The sequence below is a fragment of the Pelodiscus sinensis genome, chromosome 8 (assembly GCF_049634645.1).
Source record: "Pelodiscus sinensis isolate JC-2024 chromosome 8, ASM4963464v1, whole genome shotgun sequence".
Lineage (NCBI taxonomy): Eukaryota > Metazoa > Chordata > Testudines > Trionychidae > Pelodiscus > Pelodiscus sinensis.
In genome coordinates this window covers 33,291,514-33,309,379 of record NC_134718.1, presented here as the reverse complement: position 1 = coordinate 33,309,379, position 17,866 = coordinate 33,291,514, and the positions used below count along the sequence as shown (strand labels likewise).

General features: G+C 43.8%; 1 protein-coding gene across 4 annotated transcripts in view; it reads right to left on the bottom strand.

Moving 5' to 3' along the window:
• Positions 1-17,866, bottom strand: part of MCU (mitochondrial calcium uniporter) — a 144,230-nt gene that overhangs the window by 19,225 nt on the left and 107,139 nt on the right. For all 4 annotated transcript variants that reach the window (XM_075935006.1, XM_075935007.1, XM_075935008.1 and 1 more), the window contains exon 2: positions 11,319-11,388. In XM_075935006.1, the coding sequence (XP_075791121.1) occupies positions 11,319-11,388 (70 nt within the window). The remainder of the gene's footprint in view (positions 1-11,318; positions 11,389-17,866) is intronic.

Below are 17,866 nucleotides of genomic sequence, written 5' to 3'. Positions count from 1 at the left end.
AAAGGTTGTAGCAGTGCTGCTTCCATAGCTTTATGATAAACTTTTGGAACTGCAGTAACTTGGTGTCTGAGTCCAGTGGTGGCTTCTGTGTGATTGTTGTTCAGCATCGGACTGATCGGTTCATGAATCGCCATGGCCTATCGTCCCAGCCATATGAAGCTTTAAACCCGGCTGTGTTAGCACACGTTTTGGCAATGGTCAAAGCCTACATTCTAACCTCCGCAATGCTAACACCACCGCCTTGCTGTCTATGCTCAGCAATCTATTCAACCAGGTTGGCCTGCAACTCAGGATATGCAGCGCTTTTACCTCGCTCAGCCATCTTCATCCTAGACAGCGCTTGCAGGCACTCTTTCTGCCGTCTACAAAGCCGAATGTTAACATAGAGTCTATCAAATTCACAGCTGGCAGCTCTGTTGCCATGAGTCTCAGCATAGCTAACAACTTTCAGTTTTTCAGCGGTCGTGTAAGATCGCCGACAACTCATGGCATCCCAAAGAGAGCATGGAACGCCGTGCACTGTATACTCATGAGCTCACGCGTGATTATCCAACAATACAAAAAGGCAAGACAAAATACGGCAAGGTCGGGGTGCGCACTATAGATAAGAGTTCAATTTATTCAGAGCTTCTGACATTTAAAAGTTAGATGCGCATTATGCATAGGTGCACATTATAGTCGAGATTTTACGGTAACTGGATCTTAACAGCGTCTGTTATTTTGAAATAGCGCCATAATGCAAATGAAGCGTGGGATATTTAAATCCCGGCTTCATTTGCAATTTCGAATGTCTTCATTTGCATTCCTCTCTCGAAAGAGGGTGCAAATGTAGACATACCCAGAGAGATTACAATCCGAAAGACAAAGATACACCATATGCTAGTGTAACTGTCATTGTGTGGGTCTGAACCTGGATCTTTGTGTAGGAGCCTCTACAGCTTGAGCTATAACTCCAACTAGCTTTATAACATGAGCTGCAGAGGCTTCTACATTAAGCTCCAGAGATCCCCGGTTCAAATCCACCCAATGGCAGTTACAAGTGGGGGGGCTCATCCAGGATCTCAACTGAGTCTCTGAAGCTCAGGATGCATTTCCTCAGCTAGTGGAATGCCTAGTGTGGTTCACTAGCCCAGAAAGTAGCACTTACATGACTTACAGCAAGAGAGAAGGGGAGCTCTACAGCCTGAGCTGAGAGCCAGCTGGCTTTATAGCTAAAGCTGTAGCGGCTTCTATACTAACTGCCAGAGGTTTCAGGTTCAAATCCACCTAGTGGCAGTTACACTAGAGCTACGTCTACACTACAAGGTTCTTGCGCAAAAACCCGGGGAGCATCCACATCTCACATGAGCTCTTGCATAATTAAACAGGCAGTTAAAAGGCAGAACAGAGGGCTTTTTCCACCGTAGATAAACCTTTTCTGAGGCATAACTGCTTTTAGCACTACAGCTATTGCGCAAGAAGGCAAGTGTGGACGCTCCAGAAAGGTTTCTTGCGCAAGAAACCCCTATGAAAAAACACACAGGTGCTCTGATGGCCATTCTGTGAATGGCCATCAGAGCTTTCTTGCGCAAGAGCGTCCAACAGTGTGTACGCTCTCTTGCGCAAAAGCACTTTGAGGTGTGGACATGCCCTTGCACAAGAAGTTTTTGTGCAAAAACTCTTGTGCAAAAGTCTTCTTGCACAAGAAGCCTGTCATGTAGACTTAGCCTAGGAGACTTAGCAAAATGACAAGGTTTTGAAAACTCATGTTTTTACTTTGATTAATCCCATTTTTTCTACTGGTATTGAATGATCAAATCAGTTTAAGGAGGACCTTAAAGAGGCTAGTCAAAACTCTGAAACAAACAATATTCCATCAGTTTTCTAAGCTAGAAGATACTATATCTATTGTTTATGGGTAATTATATCAATCGCAACAAAGACAACACTTACACTAAAAATTATTCCATAAGCTAAACTAGAGATCAAGAAATTCTCAATTTCCTAAGTGTTCTGAAGTGCATTTTCATATAGGTTCATGAGGATGTCTATAGGACTCAAATTCTCCGCCCCAACATTCAAGTCAAGCTGTTATTTTATTATTTGCATGACCATAGTATCCATACTGTGCTAGGTGCTGTCCACATATAGAAAGTCTCCACTCCAACAGCTTATACTCTACAATAAACATATAGAATGAGAGGGAGATAAAATAAAGCAGCCTGTTTACCTACCCATTTTTAGTTGGGAAATTTTCCAAGTAACAGTCACTGACTAAAAGTCTGAGAAAACTGAGGGTTAGCAGCATACATCTTTAATAAAATTCGCAGGATTTTCATGCCTTTTGAATATTTAAAATTTTCATTTATTCCCATCTTTGCTTGATTACATGGAGTTATGATGTCTGAAGATAAAATCCAGACACTTATTATATATTTTCTAGTCCAATGTCAGTTTATCAGTATCCCAGGAGTGCAGAAACTGCACTGATTTAAAATATTTAAAAATATATACAGGCAGTCCCCGGGTTATGTACAAGATAGGGACTGTAGGTTTGTTCTTAAGTTGAATTTGTATGCAAGTCGGAACTGGTACATATTGTAGGGGAAACTCTAGCCAAACATTTCTCCAGAGCTCAGTTTTATTCTCCCACACCTCACTTCCCTCAGTCCTTTATTCTCAAGCTGAGGTGTCTGCTGAAAAAAGCCGCTCTGCATCTTCCTGGTCTGCTGGGGAGGAGGGGCGCTAACTTCGTGTCTCCCTGGTCTGTTGGGGGGAAGCAGCTAGTGCAGGGTTGCCTCACCCCGTTTGTAAGTAGGGATCCGATGTAAGTCGGATCCATGTAACCCGGGGACTGCCTGTAAATTTAATTAAATTGGTGCAAATTCCTGGTGTTAATGTTCATAAATCACTTTAAGGACAATTAAAAACAAAACCGATTTAGGATTGTCTACACAAAGGGAGATATTCACTAATGTAAGAGAAGATATTTAGAGGCTGATCTAGTTAAATTGATGTCATTTCTACACGTATACGAGTATATAGACAGCTATGCTGCTGACATGCCTTACACTACTCTTCAAACCCTTATTGCAAAATGTCCTGCCTGTTTATTCATCCTTTCAATCAATTAGGACAAACTGGGACCACAGCCCTTTAGAAATACAAATAGGTGGAATGACAAAAAAAACTCATAAACCAAGCAGTATGTCAGAAGTAAGTGGCTCAGAAAACTACATACAACAGAAGGTTACTATTTCATTAAAATGTATGCAAAAAATAAATGAAAGGAAGCCATGGAAGAAAAACTAAAACACAACAATTTAGATTCAAGACACATGACTGTCAGTAAATGTAATGCATCACATGAAGGCAAGGGGACAAAGAATTGAGCTTATAAAGCGAAGGTGCATCTTTTAAAAGACTTGTGGCAATGGGACAGTAAGGAAACCAGAAGCATTTAGGAGTTATGTTTAAACTCGATATCAAAGTTATGTATAATGTTAGTTTTACAGTTTTCATCATGTGTTCGAAAAAACTTTAAGGTGGAGATCCATAAAATTTAATTTAGTACAATGAGAAGGGGTGCTCACCTGTGTAGTAAGATGAGGGCCTAAAAGATAAGCCCACATATCATAGGTCTGGTGTAAGGCCTAAGACCTAGGCCACAGGTCTTTGGGTACTCTCCCAAAGTCTGTTATGTCAACTTGTGCAAAGTCAACACGGTACACATAGGCGGTAGGTGCAGCTAGGGCTACAGAAGGCAGGCCCCCCTAGCCACACCCCATCTGCTGAGGCCCCATTCCCCACCACAGGGAGGTGCACCAAGTGCACACACACCCCCACTATGGGGAGGGAAAGAGGCAGGGCATAGTGCCAAGTGCACCTACACCACAAGGATGGAAAGAGAGGGGAGGAGGCGGCTGTATGGCCCAATCCTCCTCAGCCCCTCGGAGTACTGGGAGGCCCATGAGTCCAGCCTTCCTGCCATGGAGCACAGTGAGGGCGAGTGCTGGGAGCAGCAACACTCCACCCCCAGAACAACTACAGCAGGTGTTTGGGGCCAGAGTGTGGGTGGGTCATGCCTGGAGATTTGGGAAGACTGTGTCTTTCCCCACCTAGGCTACCCAAATGCCCATGACAGTACACAAAAAACCCCACCCCACACCACACATGTGCATGCAGCCAAATGGTTATCATCATCAACTAAGAAAAAAACGTGGCAGAACCCCACATCAGTGATGCCTAACGACCACATTGGTGACTCCCAAACTGTGGTGACTGTACAATCATCACAGTTAGGGAGTCATCAATGTGGTAGTTAGCGGGGGCCCAGGCTAGTAGATTCTGTGTGTTCCAGCTCCACAAGGGACCACACAGGGGTTGGAGCTCCAGCACAAAAAACTTGTGATAAAACCCCCCAGCAAAACATAAACCATCACTTAATTACATTACTACCTCACCACTGATCTGGCTCTCAAGCTGGATTAATTGAATTACTGTCAGAACACACCACCTTTCCTCTCTTTCATGCTAGTTTGCAATCTAGAATGTAAATATACTTCCCTAAGGGCATGTCTATATTAGAAAATTATGTCAAACTAACTAAATTTGACTTAACTCTCGATTTTACAAAATCGAAATAGCATGTCCTCAGTATGGGGAAACATTAAAATTAGTCCGAGGGAGGCTCTGTTAATGTGGATGGGCTACCTCGACACAGAGCCCCAGGAAGCACTGGGGAGTAACTAGTTCGAATTACTCTGGGGAGCAGTTATTTCAAAATAGCGGCACTGGAGAGTGAAATTAGCATTATTGCCAGAGGAAAGCAGAAGTACAGACTTCAAAATAAATGACCCATTATTTTGAAATAACGGGCTTGGTATTGTGGACACGCCCTTATAAAGTCAACTAATGGGGGTTATTTTGAAATAACACCCTAGTGTAAACCAGGGCTAAATGAATGGGTCATGTAGCTAAATTCTTTGGCCTTCGCTAAAGCTCATTTTCTACAGAAACAAAATTTGTATGTTTCTATTCCAATAAGCAATTGGAAACTTCCATCTATAATTCCCAGGAGTTTGAGAATTGTCCAGTGATCAGAGCCTACACTAAACTGCTAGGATTTCTATTGTAATACTACTTTTTTTCAGCTCTCTGACTTGCAGTAAACCTCATCACAGTACTTGGTGATCTACAATTTGAATTTAAAACACTTTATTTATACCATCACATATTTAATACCATGTTTTACTTTATTTAGTCTGCTGGAAAAAGGCAAGCCTGTGGTTGTTGATTCTGTAATCTATATGCAAAGTGTTAGCTGTTCAAAGTAAACTTATCTTGTTATAGAGCTGTAAAACTGTCTTGACTAGAGTAAGTTTAATTCTCCAATGTCTTGGGGGTATCTACAGTCATTTGCATCAAAACTTGTACTTCACTGGCAGGAAGGAATACATAATTATCTCCCTAAAAGTAACTTCTTTTCAAGTTAATCTTATATCGGGACAATGTGCATACTGGTTGGGTGAAGAATCTGCCTCCATGTCTTTTCTACACAAAGGAAAAGAATAGGACATTCCTTCATAAGCCCCTCACACCTGCCAGAGCCCATGAGCCGCTCGCACACGACTAGCTCTTGCCCCCCTCCCTGTCCCTGGGTAGCGTCCACCAACCTCACAAGTCTGGGGAGCCGGTGGGTGGTATGAGCCCAGTCCCAGAGCTTCTGGGATCTGGCCAGCAGATATGACACAGGGCTGGGCATGGACAGGGCCAGGTGAGGCAGTGCCTTCTCTTGCCTAGGATACCCACCGCCCATGGTTCAGGCTCAGGGCTGGCAGAGGGGGAAAGGGTGCAGACTTCAGCCAGGCAGCACTTAACATAGGAGGCTCTTGGTCAGCAGTGTAGCAGGGCTCAGGCAACGCTCTCTGGGTATGTCTACGCTACCCCCCAGTTCGAACTAGGGGGGGTAACGTAGTCATACGGAATTGCAAATGAAGCCCGGGATTTGAATTTCCCGGGCTTCATTTGCATAAAGCCGGCTGTCGCCATTTTTAAATGCCGGCTAGGTCAGACCCCGTGCCGCGCAGCTACACGGGCTAGCTAGTTCGGATTAGGCTTCCTAATCCGAACTAGCTGTACACCTCGTTCCATGAGGTACAAACTAGGGGGGTAGTGTAGACATACCCTCTGACTGCCTGGCCCCACGCTACTCCTGGAAGGGGCTGCAGAGATGTGTGTGCACTCAGCCATCTGGCTGCTTTCAGGAGCAGCATGGGGCCCGGCAGTCAGTCAATCTGAGGATTGCAATTACTTGGCAGAGTCTCCAGGACCTACCAGTCATTTGCAATCAATAGGTTGGTGACCACAGCACTACATCAGAGCAACTCTATTGTTTCTAACACTGGTGGATGTGTATATATTGACCACTTTCATTTTCACCACCATATGCTCTGAGCAGATAGTAAAATGACTGATAATAAATTACAGTAATACAAGTACCACCAAAAAAATCTATACTAGCAATACCCTCAATTACTAGCACTGGTGTAAAGTTTTCTACAAATTTCAAGTATAGATGAAGCCACAGAAAATATTTCCTTAGGATGACTGCTACAGTAAGACTGGGTTGTGCGATACTGTGTCTTCTTGACAACACCTTGTACCATGAACTAAAAAAATAATTCTCAAACCTTATTTATAGCTAGAAAAGTCTCATAATTTAACTAGATCATAGCTGACCCTCATCTTTCAGTGAAGCTCAAGCCTTGTCAAACTTTTACTATTGAAGGAAAAAGCCTCAGGTAAGAATGAAACTGAGGACCTCTTGATACTCCCAACCCAACAGATATGAAGAAATAGCAACATTAGGCCACAGGGAAATAATATGGGAAAAACTCGAACAGGTAGTTGCATAATGAGATACCTCGTATTACAGTCAACTTCCGATAATCCGGCACCTTTAGGACCCAGGGGGTGCCAGATTATCAGATATGCTGGACTATCAGAAGGGGGGGGCTATGAGGGATCTGGAGTGGGGTGGGAGGGGATGCAATCCCAGACCCCTCATAGCCCCCCCTTACGATAATCCGGCTCTGCCCCAGGCGTCCCTGATTCAGCTGCTGCTGGTCAATTTCAGCAGCAGCTGAATCGGGGATGCCTGCAATAGAGCAGCTGGGGTGCTGCCGGGTTGGTCCCGCAGCGCCGAGGGGCGGCGCTACGGCACCAACCCGGCAGCACTCCAGCTGCTCTTGGGGACGCCTGGGACAGAGCAGCTGGGGTACTACCCGGTTGGTCCTGTAGCGCTGCCCCTCGGGGCTGCGGGACCAACCCGGCAGCACCCCAGCTGCTCTTGGGGACGCCTGGGGCAGAGCAGCTGGAGTGCTGCCGGGTTGGTCCCGCAGCGCCGTCCTTTGGCGCTGCGGGACCAACCCGGCAGCACTCCAGCTGCTCTGCCCCAGGCGTCCCCAAGAGCAGCTGGGGTGCTGCCGGGTTGGTCCCGCAGCCCCGAGGGGCAGCGCTACGGGACCAACCCGGCAGGACCCCAGCTGCTCTGCCCCAGGGGTCCCCGATTCAGCTGCTGCTGGAACAGATCAGCGGCTGATTCCAGGAAGCTCGGGACAGAGCTGCTCTGCCCGGGGCTTCCAGGAATCAGCTGCTGATCTGTTTCAGCAGTGGCTGAATTGGGAACCCCCAGCGGAAGAGCAGCTGGGGTCCTGCCGGGTTGGTCCCGCAGCACCGTCCTTTGGCGCTGCGGGACCAACCCAGCAGCACCCCAGCTGCTCTGCTCCCAGCTTCCCCGATTCAGCTGCTGGTCAGTTTCAGCAGCAGCTGAATGGGGGAAGCCTGTCCGGCTGCCCCAGCACTTCCGAGTTCCTGATGGTGCCGGACCATCAGGAGTCCCGGAGCATTGGATGCCGGACTAATGGAGTTTTACTGTATTTGGCTACAGACCTACTCCTTTGATAGCCCTGTGGTATGTGACCTGTAGGGTTGGGAGGCATATGCAATCACTGAGTAATTGTACTCTGGATTAATTTTAAACCAGCGTTCTAACCTGTACTATGTATTTAAATGTAATGTCATTTACATACCACAGGCAGTCCCCGAGTTACGCGGATCCGACTTATGTCGGATCCGCAGTTACGAACGGGGCTTTTCTCGCCCCGGAGGACAGGAGCGGCGGGACGCCCGGATGACCGCGGTGCCGCCGCCCGCGTCCTCCGGGGCGAGAAAAGCTGCTCCCCATCTCCCTGGTCTGACCAGCAGACCAGGGAGACGGGGAGCAAAGCCTCGGAGGACGCCCGCAGCGGGACAGCCGCGGCGCGTCTGGGCTGTCCTGCTGCAGGCGTCCTCCGCGGCTTTGCTCCGCATCTACCTGGTCTGCTGGGGGTGGGGGGCGCAGCTAGTGCCCCCTCCTCCCCAGCAGACCAGGCTTTTCTGCCCACGACACCTGGGGTAGAGCAGCTGGGGCGCTGCTGGGTTGGTCCCGCAGCGCCGCTCCTCGGCGCTACTGGACCAACCCGGCAGCACCCCAGCTGCTTTGCCCCAGGCGTCCTGATTCAGCCGCTGCTGGTCAGTTTCAGCAGCGGCTGAATCAGGACCCCTGGGCAGAGCAGCTGGGGTGCTGCTGGGTTGCTCCAGTAGCGCCAAGGAGCGGCGCAACTGGAGCAACCCAGCAGCACCCCAGCTGCTCTGCCCCAGGCGTCCCCAAGTCAGCCGCTGCTGAAACTGACCAGCGGCTGACTATAGGAAGCCCGAGGCAGAGTTGCTCTGCCCCCGGCTTCCTGGAATCAGCAGCTGATCAGTTTCAGCAGCAGCTGACTTGGTTACGCCTGGGGTTCTTAAGTTGAATCTGTATGTAAGTCAGAACTGGCATCCAGATTCAGCCGCTGTTGAAACTGATCAGTTTCAGCAGCGGCTGAATCTGGACGCCAGTTCCGACTTACATACAGATTCAACTTAAGAACAAACCTACAGTCCCTATCTTGTACGTAACCCGAGGACTGCCTGTACTTCATTTACACAGTGCTGCTACTTTTAAAAAACTTATAAATTTCAAGTCTCAAAAAATGCAGTGCATGCATTAAAGGAAATTAATCAGTATTACCTTGGGAAAGTAAACACTGAAAAAACAAAATGGGCCTGTCAAATTATTAATTAGGGTGGAACATTTAACAAAATTACATGAAAGAATAATGTGAAATGCCAAAGTACACAGTGAGAGAGTAAATGATTCACAACTCCTCATGTCATGCACAAACTATCCTACATCATTGCATAATTTTAATCAAAATTACACCTGTTCTTCCTTTTGTTTACCCTCCCTTGTTCATTTAAAACTGGTTATATCTGGTTTCTAAATTTAGATCATAAGCTCTAGTTTTATTCTGTGTATTCACTTTACATACAGTATTTAAGTTTGTATATGAAAAGCAGCAACTCTCACTATCATGCTGGACCATCCTACACAAGCCCTAGCCTACAGTTATCTTGCCCTATGTAGACATAAAGCAGACAACAATCAAAGTCTTCTGTTGCCATTTTGTAGCATAAAGTCTTTGGTGCACTAGGACCTTAATTTCACTAAAGATTAGCATCTTTAGCAACAGATTCCCTTGTCTTATGTCACACAGTGACACTACTGAAAAGCTCAGCATCCGAGCCCTTTGACTGTAAAAAAAGGAGCAAATAGCTTTAGTAATGAATGAATTATCAAGGCAAAGACCAAGTGAGTAAGTAGTTAGTACAACTGCATTTTAAGTAAATTCACTATTTAAATATTTGTTACCTAAAAATACTGAATACAGCATATAATTCTAGTCTTCTAGAAGACTAATTAGCATGATTTTTGGCTGGCTAACTATATTCTTGCTTTCTTAAAGCTAGCTTTTAAAAAGTGAATATTAGAAAGGTTAGCTCTAGTTCTTTACAAAGGACACTTTTTTCAAACCATGGCTGGTCTCGCCCATATTTATCCACCAATGTAATTAAGATCCCAGATCCATCTAAAACTTCTGAGCTATTCATTCTCTCACTGGAAATATTTGCAGTTTGGAACACATGTATCCTTTGACTAACATGCAGACATATTCTGGGATACAAGACCTCAGGAGTGTTCTGCAAACTTTTTTCTTCAGATGCACATATAACTGGAGTTCTAGCACAAGACCCTTTGACAATGACGCCTTTGAAGTCTCATCTACTTAGAGGGATTTTCTGGGGGTGGGGGATGCACGGATGTATATTAATAAAAGCTTAAAACTGCATGGCTGTGTTGTGGGAGATTTCAGATGCACTCCTGTTTGTGGCAACTATTTCTTCCATTGCATGTAAATGTAAAAAGCATGTAACCTTCACACCACATGTCCAATACTTTAAGACAGTCATGACCTGTTAATCAATCTAAATATGTGTGTCAAATATGGAGAATGTTTTTGTTCTTACTAGAAGAACATGAATTCAAAGTAACATTTATAAGGTGTGCCTCCATTATACCAGTTTGTAAATTCTGATCTTCTCTTTTTTGGGACAAAATACCAGTGATCATTTGCATTGCCTCCACAACTTTCTCAGACTTTCTCTGACCTAGAAGTACACAGATGGGGTGAGGCAAGAAGATGCTTTGCCTGACTGGTGACCCCCTTCCAGCTATTTCAAAAGCAGCATACGATGGCTCTGGAGGGAGCCAGTATGAAAAGCTATGGCTTATTTGTTAGTAGGAAGAGGGAGTGTTCCGGAAGAGTAAAAGTAAAATTATGCTGTCCTTGTGGTTCTGCAACTGTTTTGAAAAAGAATTCTAGAGATTGGTTTAGTGGCAAAGCTACATGCCATTTTGTAAGAAGATGTGAGTTACCTTTGAGACTCCTTGTTCTCATAAGCAAGTGAAGTGGGCTGTGGACATGATATATGGTTTCTGGGCATGAACATTAGTCAAGCCTTTCTGAAACAAATGACCACTGTCTTCTCAAGTTAACAAATGGAACTAAAGATGATCAAAAATCCTTTTATCTTCTTCCTTCTTTCTCAGAGGGAGGGTGCTACCATTGGGTAGCAGAACTAGGGGAAACTCACGGAGAAGCAGCTGCTCTAGAAGGATTATGTGCATGCATTTATCCAAAGTTCAACAAAAGATACAGGGAAGTCCATTTTTTTTTAGATTTTAACAGTCCATGATACATATTTCATATTGCTCTTATCTTAGCATTGATATTTCCTCTCCAGCCTATGGAGAAAAACCTGATTGCATCCCAGAAAAAACAAAGCAACATATACATCACACTGGGTGGCTTGAGTTGGAAAGTCAGAAACAAGACCAAAAACTCCGTGCCAGAACTCACCATCAGAGGGCACTACTGTACTGCAATGGACCACTCTCCAACTCTGCCAGGGAGAAAGCCTCTGGTGCACCTAGAAAATCCAAACACAGCAAAATGGAATTGTTATTAAAGGGCAAATGCTGGGTTATGCCAGTCTGTCAAGCTCTCATACCTCTTGCCTTGCCTCCACATGTCGTAAGTGACATTTATCTAGGCATATCCTCTTAGCTACCCTAGGGACCACAGCAAGTCAGGAGTAACTGTCTAGAGCAGCATCTTTTGTTGCCCCCCCGTCACCCCCTTCAGCCATGTTCACATCTCATGGGTTTTGTCCATCAAGTAGCAGAGTTGGCAAAGACTTCAAAAGGGGCAGCTTAGAAATCAATGTTTTTGACCTAGCATTCACCTTATAACTGAATTTATGAAAATTTAATTTGAGTCACAGGTAGAGAAGGCAAGAAAATCACATGACAAGGTAAGAGCAGTACAGGTAGATAACACTTAGGAAAGGCAGATGGAAATGTAATGTAACAGATGAACAGAACAACTTACGAACAATTATGGGCCATGTTATTTTTGTCCACTGGGTACGTAAAATCAGCAAAACACAGGAAAATGTCATTTTTATTATGCTTCATACAAGTAAGGTTTGAATACAACCAACTTACCAGAATCCAAATCAGAGGGGCAAGACCATAGGGCTTAAAAAGCCTGCCTTGCAGTAATTAGGAGAAAAGTAGAAGTGAATCAACTTAGTCTTGTATGTATTAATGTTCTTTACCCTCAGTAAAAACCATGAATTCGTTTGTAGAGGAGAGCATAGAGAGTCAGGCTGATTTAAGTACTTGTTTCCAGAAAGACTGTATTCTAAGATAACCCCACTGCACATGTTTAAATGCTTACTCGTAGGTTACAAAGCTAGCATAAAGTTATAAAGTTCCCCATTTTATAAACTATATGGTATTAGCCAAGATCTGAGCAGTCTAGGTATTTAAGTAGCTAGATCATTTAGTTCTTAACTGTTTGGGACTATGTTTAATTGCTAATTATTTTTGTATTCCAAAGCCTGTATTTCAATTACAAGAGTACCTTCAGTAAAGAGTCTCACTGCAAGTGATTTTTGAAAATTTCTGCATTGATGAGAATTTTGTATCAAGAACTCAAATGTGTTAGTTATTGGTATATCAAGCTATCAGATGGACCTGAAACTACTGGGTTAGGGAAACATCAATGAAGGAGAAATTGCTTTCTTAGCAATTGAATTTTCCTTTTGCTTTGAAAAGCAGCTACATATATTGAGCAAAACCCACCCAGTAAGTTATAAACAAGAAACAATTTACATAGAAACAAATTGTCACAGCTCTAGATGATCTGGAAAATGGTGGAGCTCCCCTGGGTTTGTCCTCACTTGCCAAGAGATCGACGCAGCGGAGATCCAACTCCCAGAGATTGATGTAGTGAATTTAATGAGTACCCACTAAATTGACTACTGATTGTGCTCCCGTCCACCTCCTGTAGTGGGGATACTTCAGTAAGGTAAACTAAGATACACTGACTCCAGCTATGTAACTCATGTAGCTAGAATTGTGTACCTTATTTCAATTTTGCCTTCTAGTGTAGACCGGGCCTACCTGTATTAGCATTTGCACTGGAAATTCCATTTGTGAAAAGCTGTTCAATTTCCATATAAACACACAAGACTGTAAATATGACATATGGTTGTCCTAGTTCAAGGAAAACTAAGACCCATGTGAAGGAAGTTCAAGTCTATAACTTCATGCTTACATTAATGCTTCTAAATCTAAAGTTCAACAGCGATCAGATATGCACAAATTGTAAAGTGATTTTTTAAATTAAGTGTTTAGAAGACAGTTCTGACATTGCTCAATATTTCATTTTTGTTTCATCCCTTTGCAAGGCAGAATAGCAAGTCCTTTAAACTTAAGTTTCAGTCCTTCCCTCCCTTACCTGAAGCTACAGTGTAGAAACAGACAGCATTATCATACTAACTGTATTTTTGCAAGACAGTCCTAAATCTGAAACTTGTTTAAACAGTCCCAAAAATCCTTTAAGGCCTGTTTTATCACTACCATATCGTTGTCATAACCATTCAAGTGTTCAAAAACAAAACAAAACCCACTCACATTGCGCAGTTATGATGTGATGACATGCAACCAGTGTCAAAAGTTCCAGTTGTAGAGATAACATTACGCAAAGAGGACTGTAACTGTAGGTGGCAAGTATACAGCAGGTGCACACTAACTCTAGAAACACTTTCCTAGTTTAATGAAAAATATTCTCCACAAGAAAGGAAGGAGGAAAAGAAACAGAAATTGTGCTGCATATGTGATGAATAGCTGTTGTGTAAGATGTTATATATTGATCATTACTCTAACATGGTCAAGCACTCACTTTCACAAAACACAGCTGACAAGGCACCAGATCTATTTTGTATCTGTACATCTCCACGAAGTCCAGGCTTTGTAATCTGAATAATACAGAATCAGTTTGAAAAAAAGTAGGGCTGTTGATTAATCTTAGTTAGCTCACTTGATTAACTAAAAAGACTGCAATTTATTGCAGTTTTAATTGCACTGCTAAATAGAATACCAAATTAAATTAAATATTAAACATTTGTATGCCCTTTTGTGCTTTGGCCACCATTCCAGATGACATGCTTCCATTTTGATACTCATTAAAAAATGTGTTAATTTTGAGATGCAGCGCCGTGGGGGAGAACTGTACATCTCCTGTTCTGTTTTATCCACATTCTGCCATATATTTCATGTTATAGCAGTCTTCGATTATGACACAGCACATGCTCCTTGTAAGAACACTTTCACTGCAGATTTGACAAAATGGAAAGAACGTATTAAGGTGAGATTTCTCAAGATAGCTACAGCACTTGACCCCAGTTTTAAGAATCTGAAGGAGAAGGTGTGGAACATGCTTTCAGATCTCTTAAAAGAGTAACGTTCTTATGCAGAAATAACGTTCTTACACCTCAACCACCAGAAAAGAAAATCTTTCTTCTGCTGGCAGCATCTGACTCAGGTGATGAAAAGGAACATGCAATGGTCCCAACTACTTTGGTTATCAAGCAGCACCCATTAGCAGCATAGATGTGTGTCCTCTGGAATGATGGTTGAAACATGACTAGACATATGGATATTTAGTGCGTCTGCTACGGAAATATTTTATGATGCTGTCTGTAACAATGCCATGCAAATGCCTGGTTTCCCTTTCAAGTGACATTTTAAACAAGAAGTGGACAGAACTGTTTCCTGAAAATGTAAAAAGAAAATTGTTTGAGTGGAGAAGAAGTAGGATTGAGTGGACTTATACACTCTGATGTTTTACATCTTTATTTCTGAATGCAGGGTAGAGGTGGGTTTTTTTTTTTTTTTTTTTTTTACATAATTCTACATTTGTAAGTTCAACTTCCATGATAGAGAGATTGTACTACAGTATTTGTACTAGGTAATTTGAAAAATACCCCCAAAATCGCATTCCATCCCAAAGTGTATTATTCAACAGGCTTAGAGGGAAACATAACAGAACAATAACATTCTGATGAACAAGCAACTCATTCTATACTTGATTAATCATGTCTCACACTCAATCATTTGAGGACACTTTGTTTATAACCCAACTCTCTAAATGATACGCAATAATTATATCCAAGCTCAAACTGAGGCCCACATTTGCTACCTTTAAGAAAATGCATTTGGTGGGGGAAGCCCCAGAAAAGTTTGCAACCCACTGGCATGGCATCAGAAAGCTTGTCTTGGATATGGAGAGAGACTAAAACCATTAATTCATTTTCATGTCCATTCTATCCTTGACTTCTCTTTTCGGTCTTCTCCATAATAGGTTTGTTGTTTCACAGCTCAGTGGGTACGTCTACACAACATTTTGGACTGAATAGGAAAGAACCTCTTAGCCTGATCAACAGACTTGGGCTAGCAGGGCTCATACTATGCTCTAAAAATAACTGTGTAAAAGGAAAGTTGAGAGTCAGGCGTTGAGACCTAGGAGTGGAATTTAGACTAACCAGAGTCTAAGTCACAACTTTGAAGCACTGTTTCCATAGTAATTTTTAGAGTTGCCAGATGGCTTTCACAAAAATACCGGACACACTTGATCACACAGAGGAGAACCGGCTGTGGGGGAAGTGGGGCTGGTCAGGAGGGAATTGGGGGGAGCAGGGCTGGCAGGGGAGATCTGGGGGAACTGGCTGGTGGGGAGTAGGGCTGGCCAGAAGGAGGTCGGGGGAGCAGAGCTGGCAGGGGAGATTGGGGGGGGGGGGGGGAGGAACAGGCCAGTGTGAAGCAGGGCTGGTCAAGGGGGGAGCGGGGCTGGCCGGGAGGGGGTCGGGAGAACGGGGCTGGCCAGGGGAGATCTGGGGGGAGGGATTGTAGTGGGGAACCAGCCGGCAGGGAACAGGGCTAGTTGGGAGAAGGTCGGGGGCAGTGGGGCTGGCCGGGGGCAAAGAGTGGGGGAGAACCTGCCGGCGGGGAGCCAAGTTGTCCCAGGCCCACGCAAATCCCAGAGTGCTGGTGGAGCACACGGGCGAGTCCGGCCCCGGGGATTCCATCCTGCTCTGACCCGGCCCCACCCTCATCTACTGCATTGTGTACTGCCTGTCTGCTAGACACACTTACGCAGTGTGAGCGCACCTACCAGCCAGGCAGTATGCAACTACGTACTGATACTCATCATATTAATAAAACATATTTAATTAGAAAATACCAGACATTTATATGTCCAGTATTTTCTCAATTTGTTTCCCAAACAGAAAGCTCAAAAACCAGACTGTCCAGTTCAAAACCAGACACCTGGCAACCCTAGCAATTTTTCAAGTGCTAGTGTGAGCCCCCATTACCCCAGTGGCCAACTTGTGCTGGGAGGCTTTCTACTGTTCAGTCCAAAATGCTATGGAGACATACCTAGTTCTGCTTCGCAGCTCCACCACTGCAAACAGACTGGCTACTTGAATCTTTAATTACCAGATGTTTCCAGGCCTACCTTGAACAAAATTACATGACACAGCGGAAAGTGTGTCAGTATCTTGTCTACTCAATGTTCCCACTGCTGTTATAGCAATGGTGGGGGATGCACAGAAAAGTATCATTGATGAGGAAGCCCACGACAATCAACATGGAGGTTAACTGGGATTGAGATCTGAGACAAACTCGATGGAAACCAGTATCAACTATTGCACACAGACTACCAGAAATAGCTGTTTACACTGCCCCTTTTTGCGCAAGAAAAACCCTCTTGCGCAATGCCATTACACCTATTACTTTTCAGGAAGAACGGCATTGCGCAAGAGGGTTTTTCTTGCGCAAGAAGGGGCAGTGTAGACGCTCCTTCTTGCGCAAGAGCCTTTTCTGAAAAAAATGGTGGCTTATTAGGTATGCAAATGAGGCTTGGCGATATTCCACGCTTAGCCTCATTTGCATTTTACTCGCACAAGAAGCCGCGAGTGTAGACATAGCCCAAGAGAGCTACAGCGAGCTACTCCTGATTTATAATGAGAGAGCGATACCAGCAAATTCCCAACTTCAGACTTATCCCCAGAAATGGGCTCTTATCCCCAGAAACATAGCTCTTTCCTTCTGCACAAAAACTGATAAACTTCCATCATTTCTATGACAGAATAGGATATGCATGCACAAATCTTATCTCAAATCGAAGTTCCCAAACACATTGGTTTAGACAAAACAAGCATATTTCAACTACAGAAAGATAGATTTAAAGCAATTACAAGTACAGAGATAATAAAGTTAGAACTGGTTAAAAAGAAATAAAAGGCAAAACACATACATCTAACTTAACAAGCTCAGTGAATGTAAAGCAAAAAGCTCTCACTACTACCTTCTCACAACAACCTGGATGGATTTATTTTAGCCAGAACCCCTCTTCAGTTCAACAAAGCTTTCCTTGCTTTAACTGTCAATAATGCAGCGAGTAGAGATGAGGGAAGAGGGTGATTCAGGGCATCTGTTCCTCATTTTTATATCTTTTCCTCCTCTGAGAACGATCTCCAACTGGGTTTCAGCCAACAGCCAGTCCAATTACACAGGAACTCCAGCTTTTCCATTGCCAACATATAAATTTCTCACTCACACCCTTCCTCCTGTCAAACCATGGTCACTTAACCAAGACAACAGTCCATTTGATTTTATAGACACCTAAGACGACAATTTGCCTTTTGCCTCCTCTTTTAAAATTTGTGCAGGTCTCAGCAATATTGTAAAGTAGAATCTTATAATTTTACATACAATGTTGCCACATACATTTTACTAGGATAATAATGACCAGCAAATGAGTAGCTTTCAAGTGATACCTTACAAGGCATATTTTGTAAAAAAGATTTATCAAGGTTTTCTAAAAAATGGTCAACACAAGGGTGCCATCGTGTTCCCCCAGAAATGGACAAGATGTTCCGGATAAACCAAGTGAAAAGACTCCAGGGGAATCCTAACAGACACTAGTGTAAAATATAGATCCATGCCTGCCATAACCCACATATCATTGCTTACGATACCTTCAGTAGATTGTCA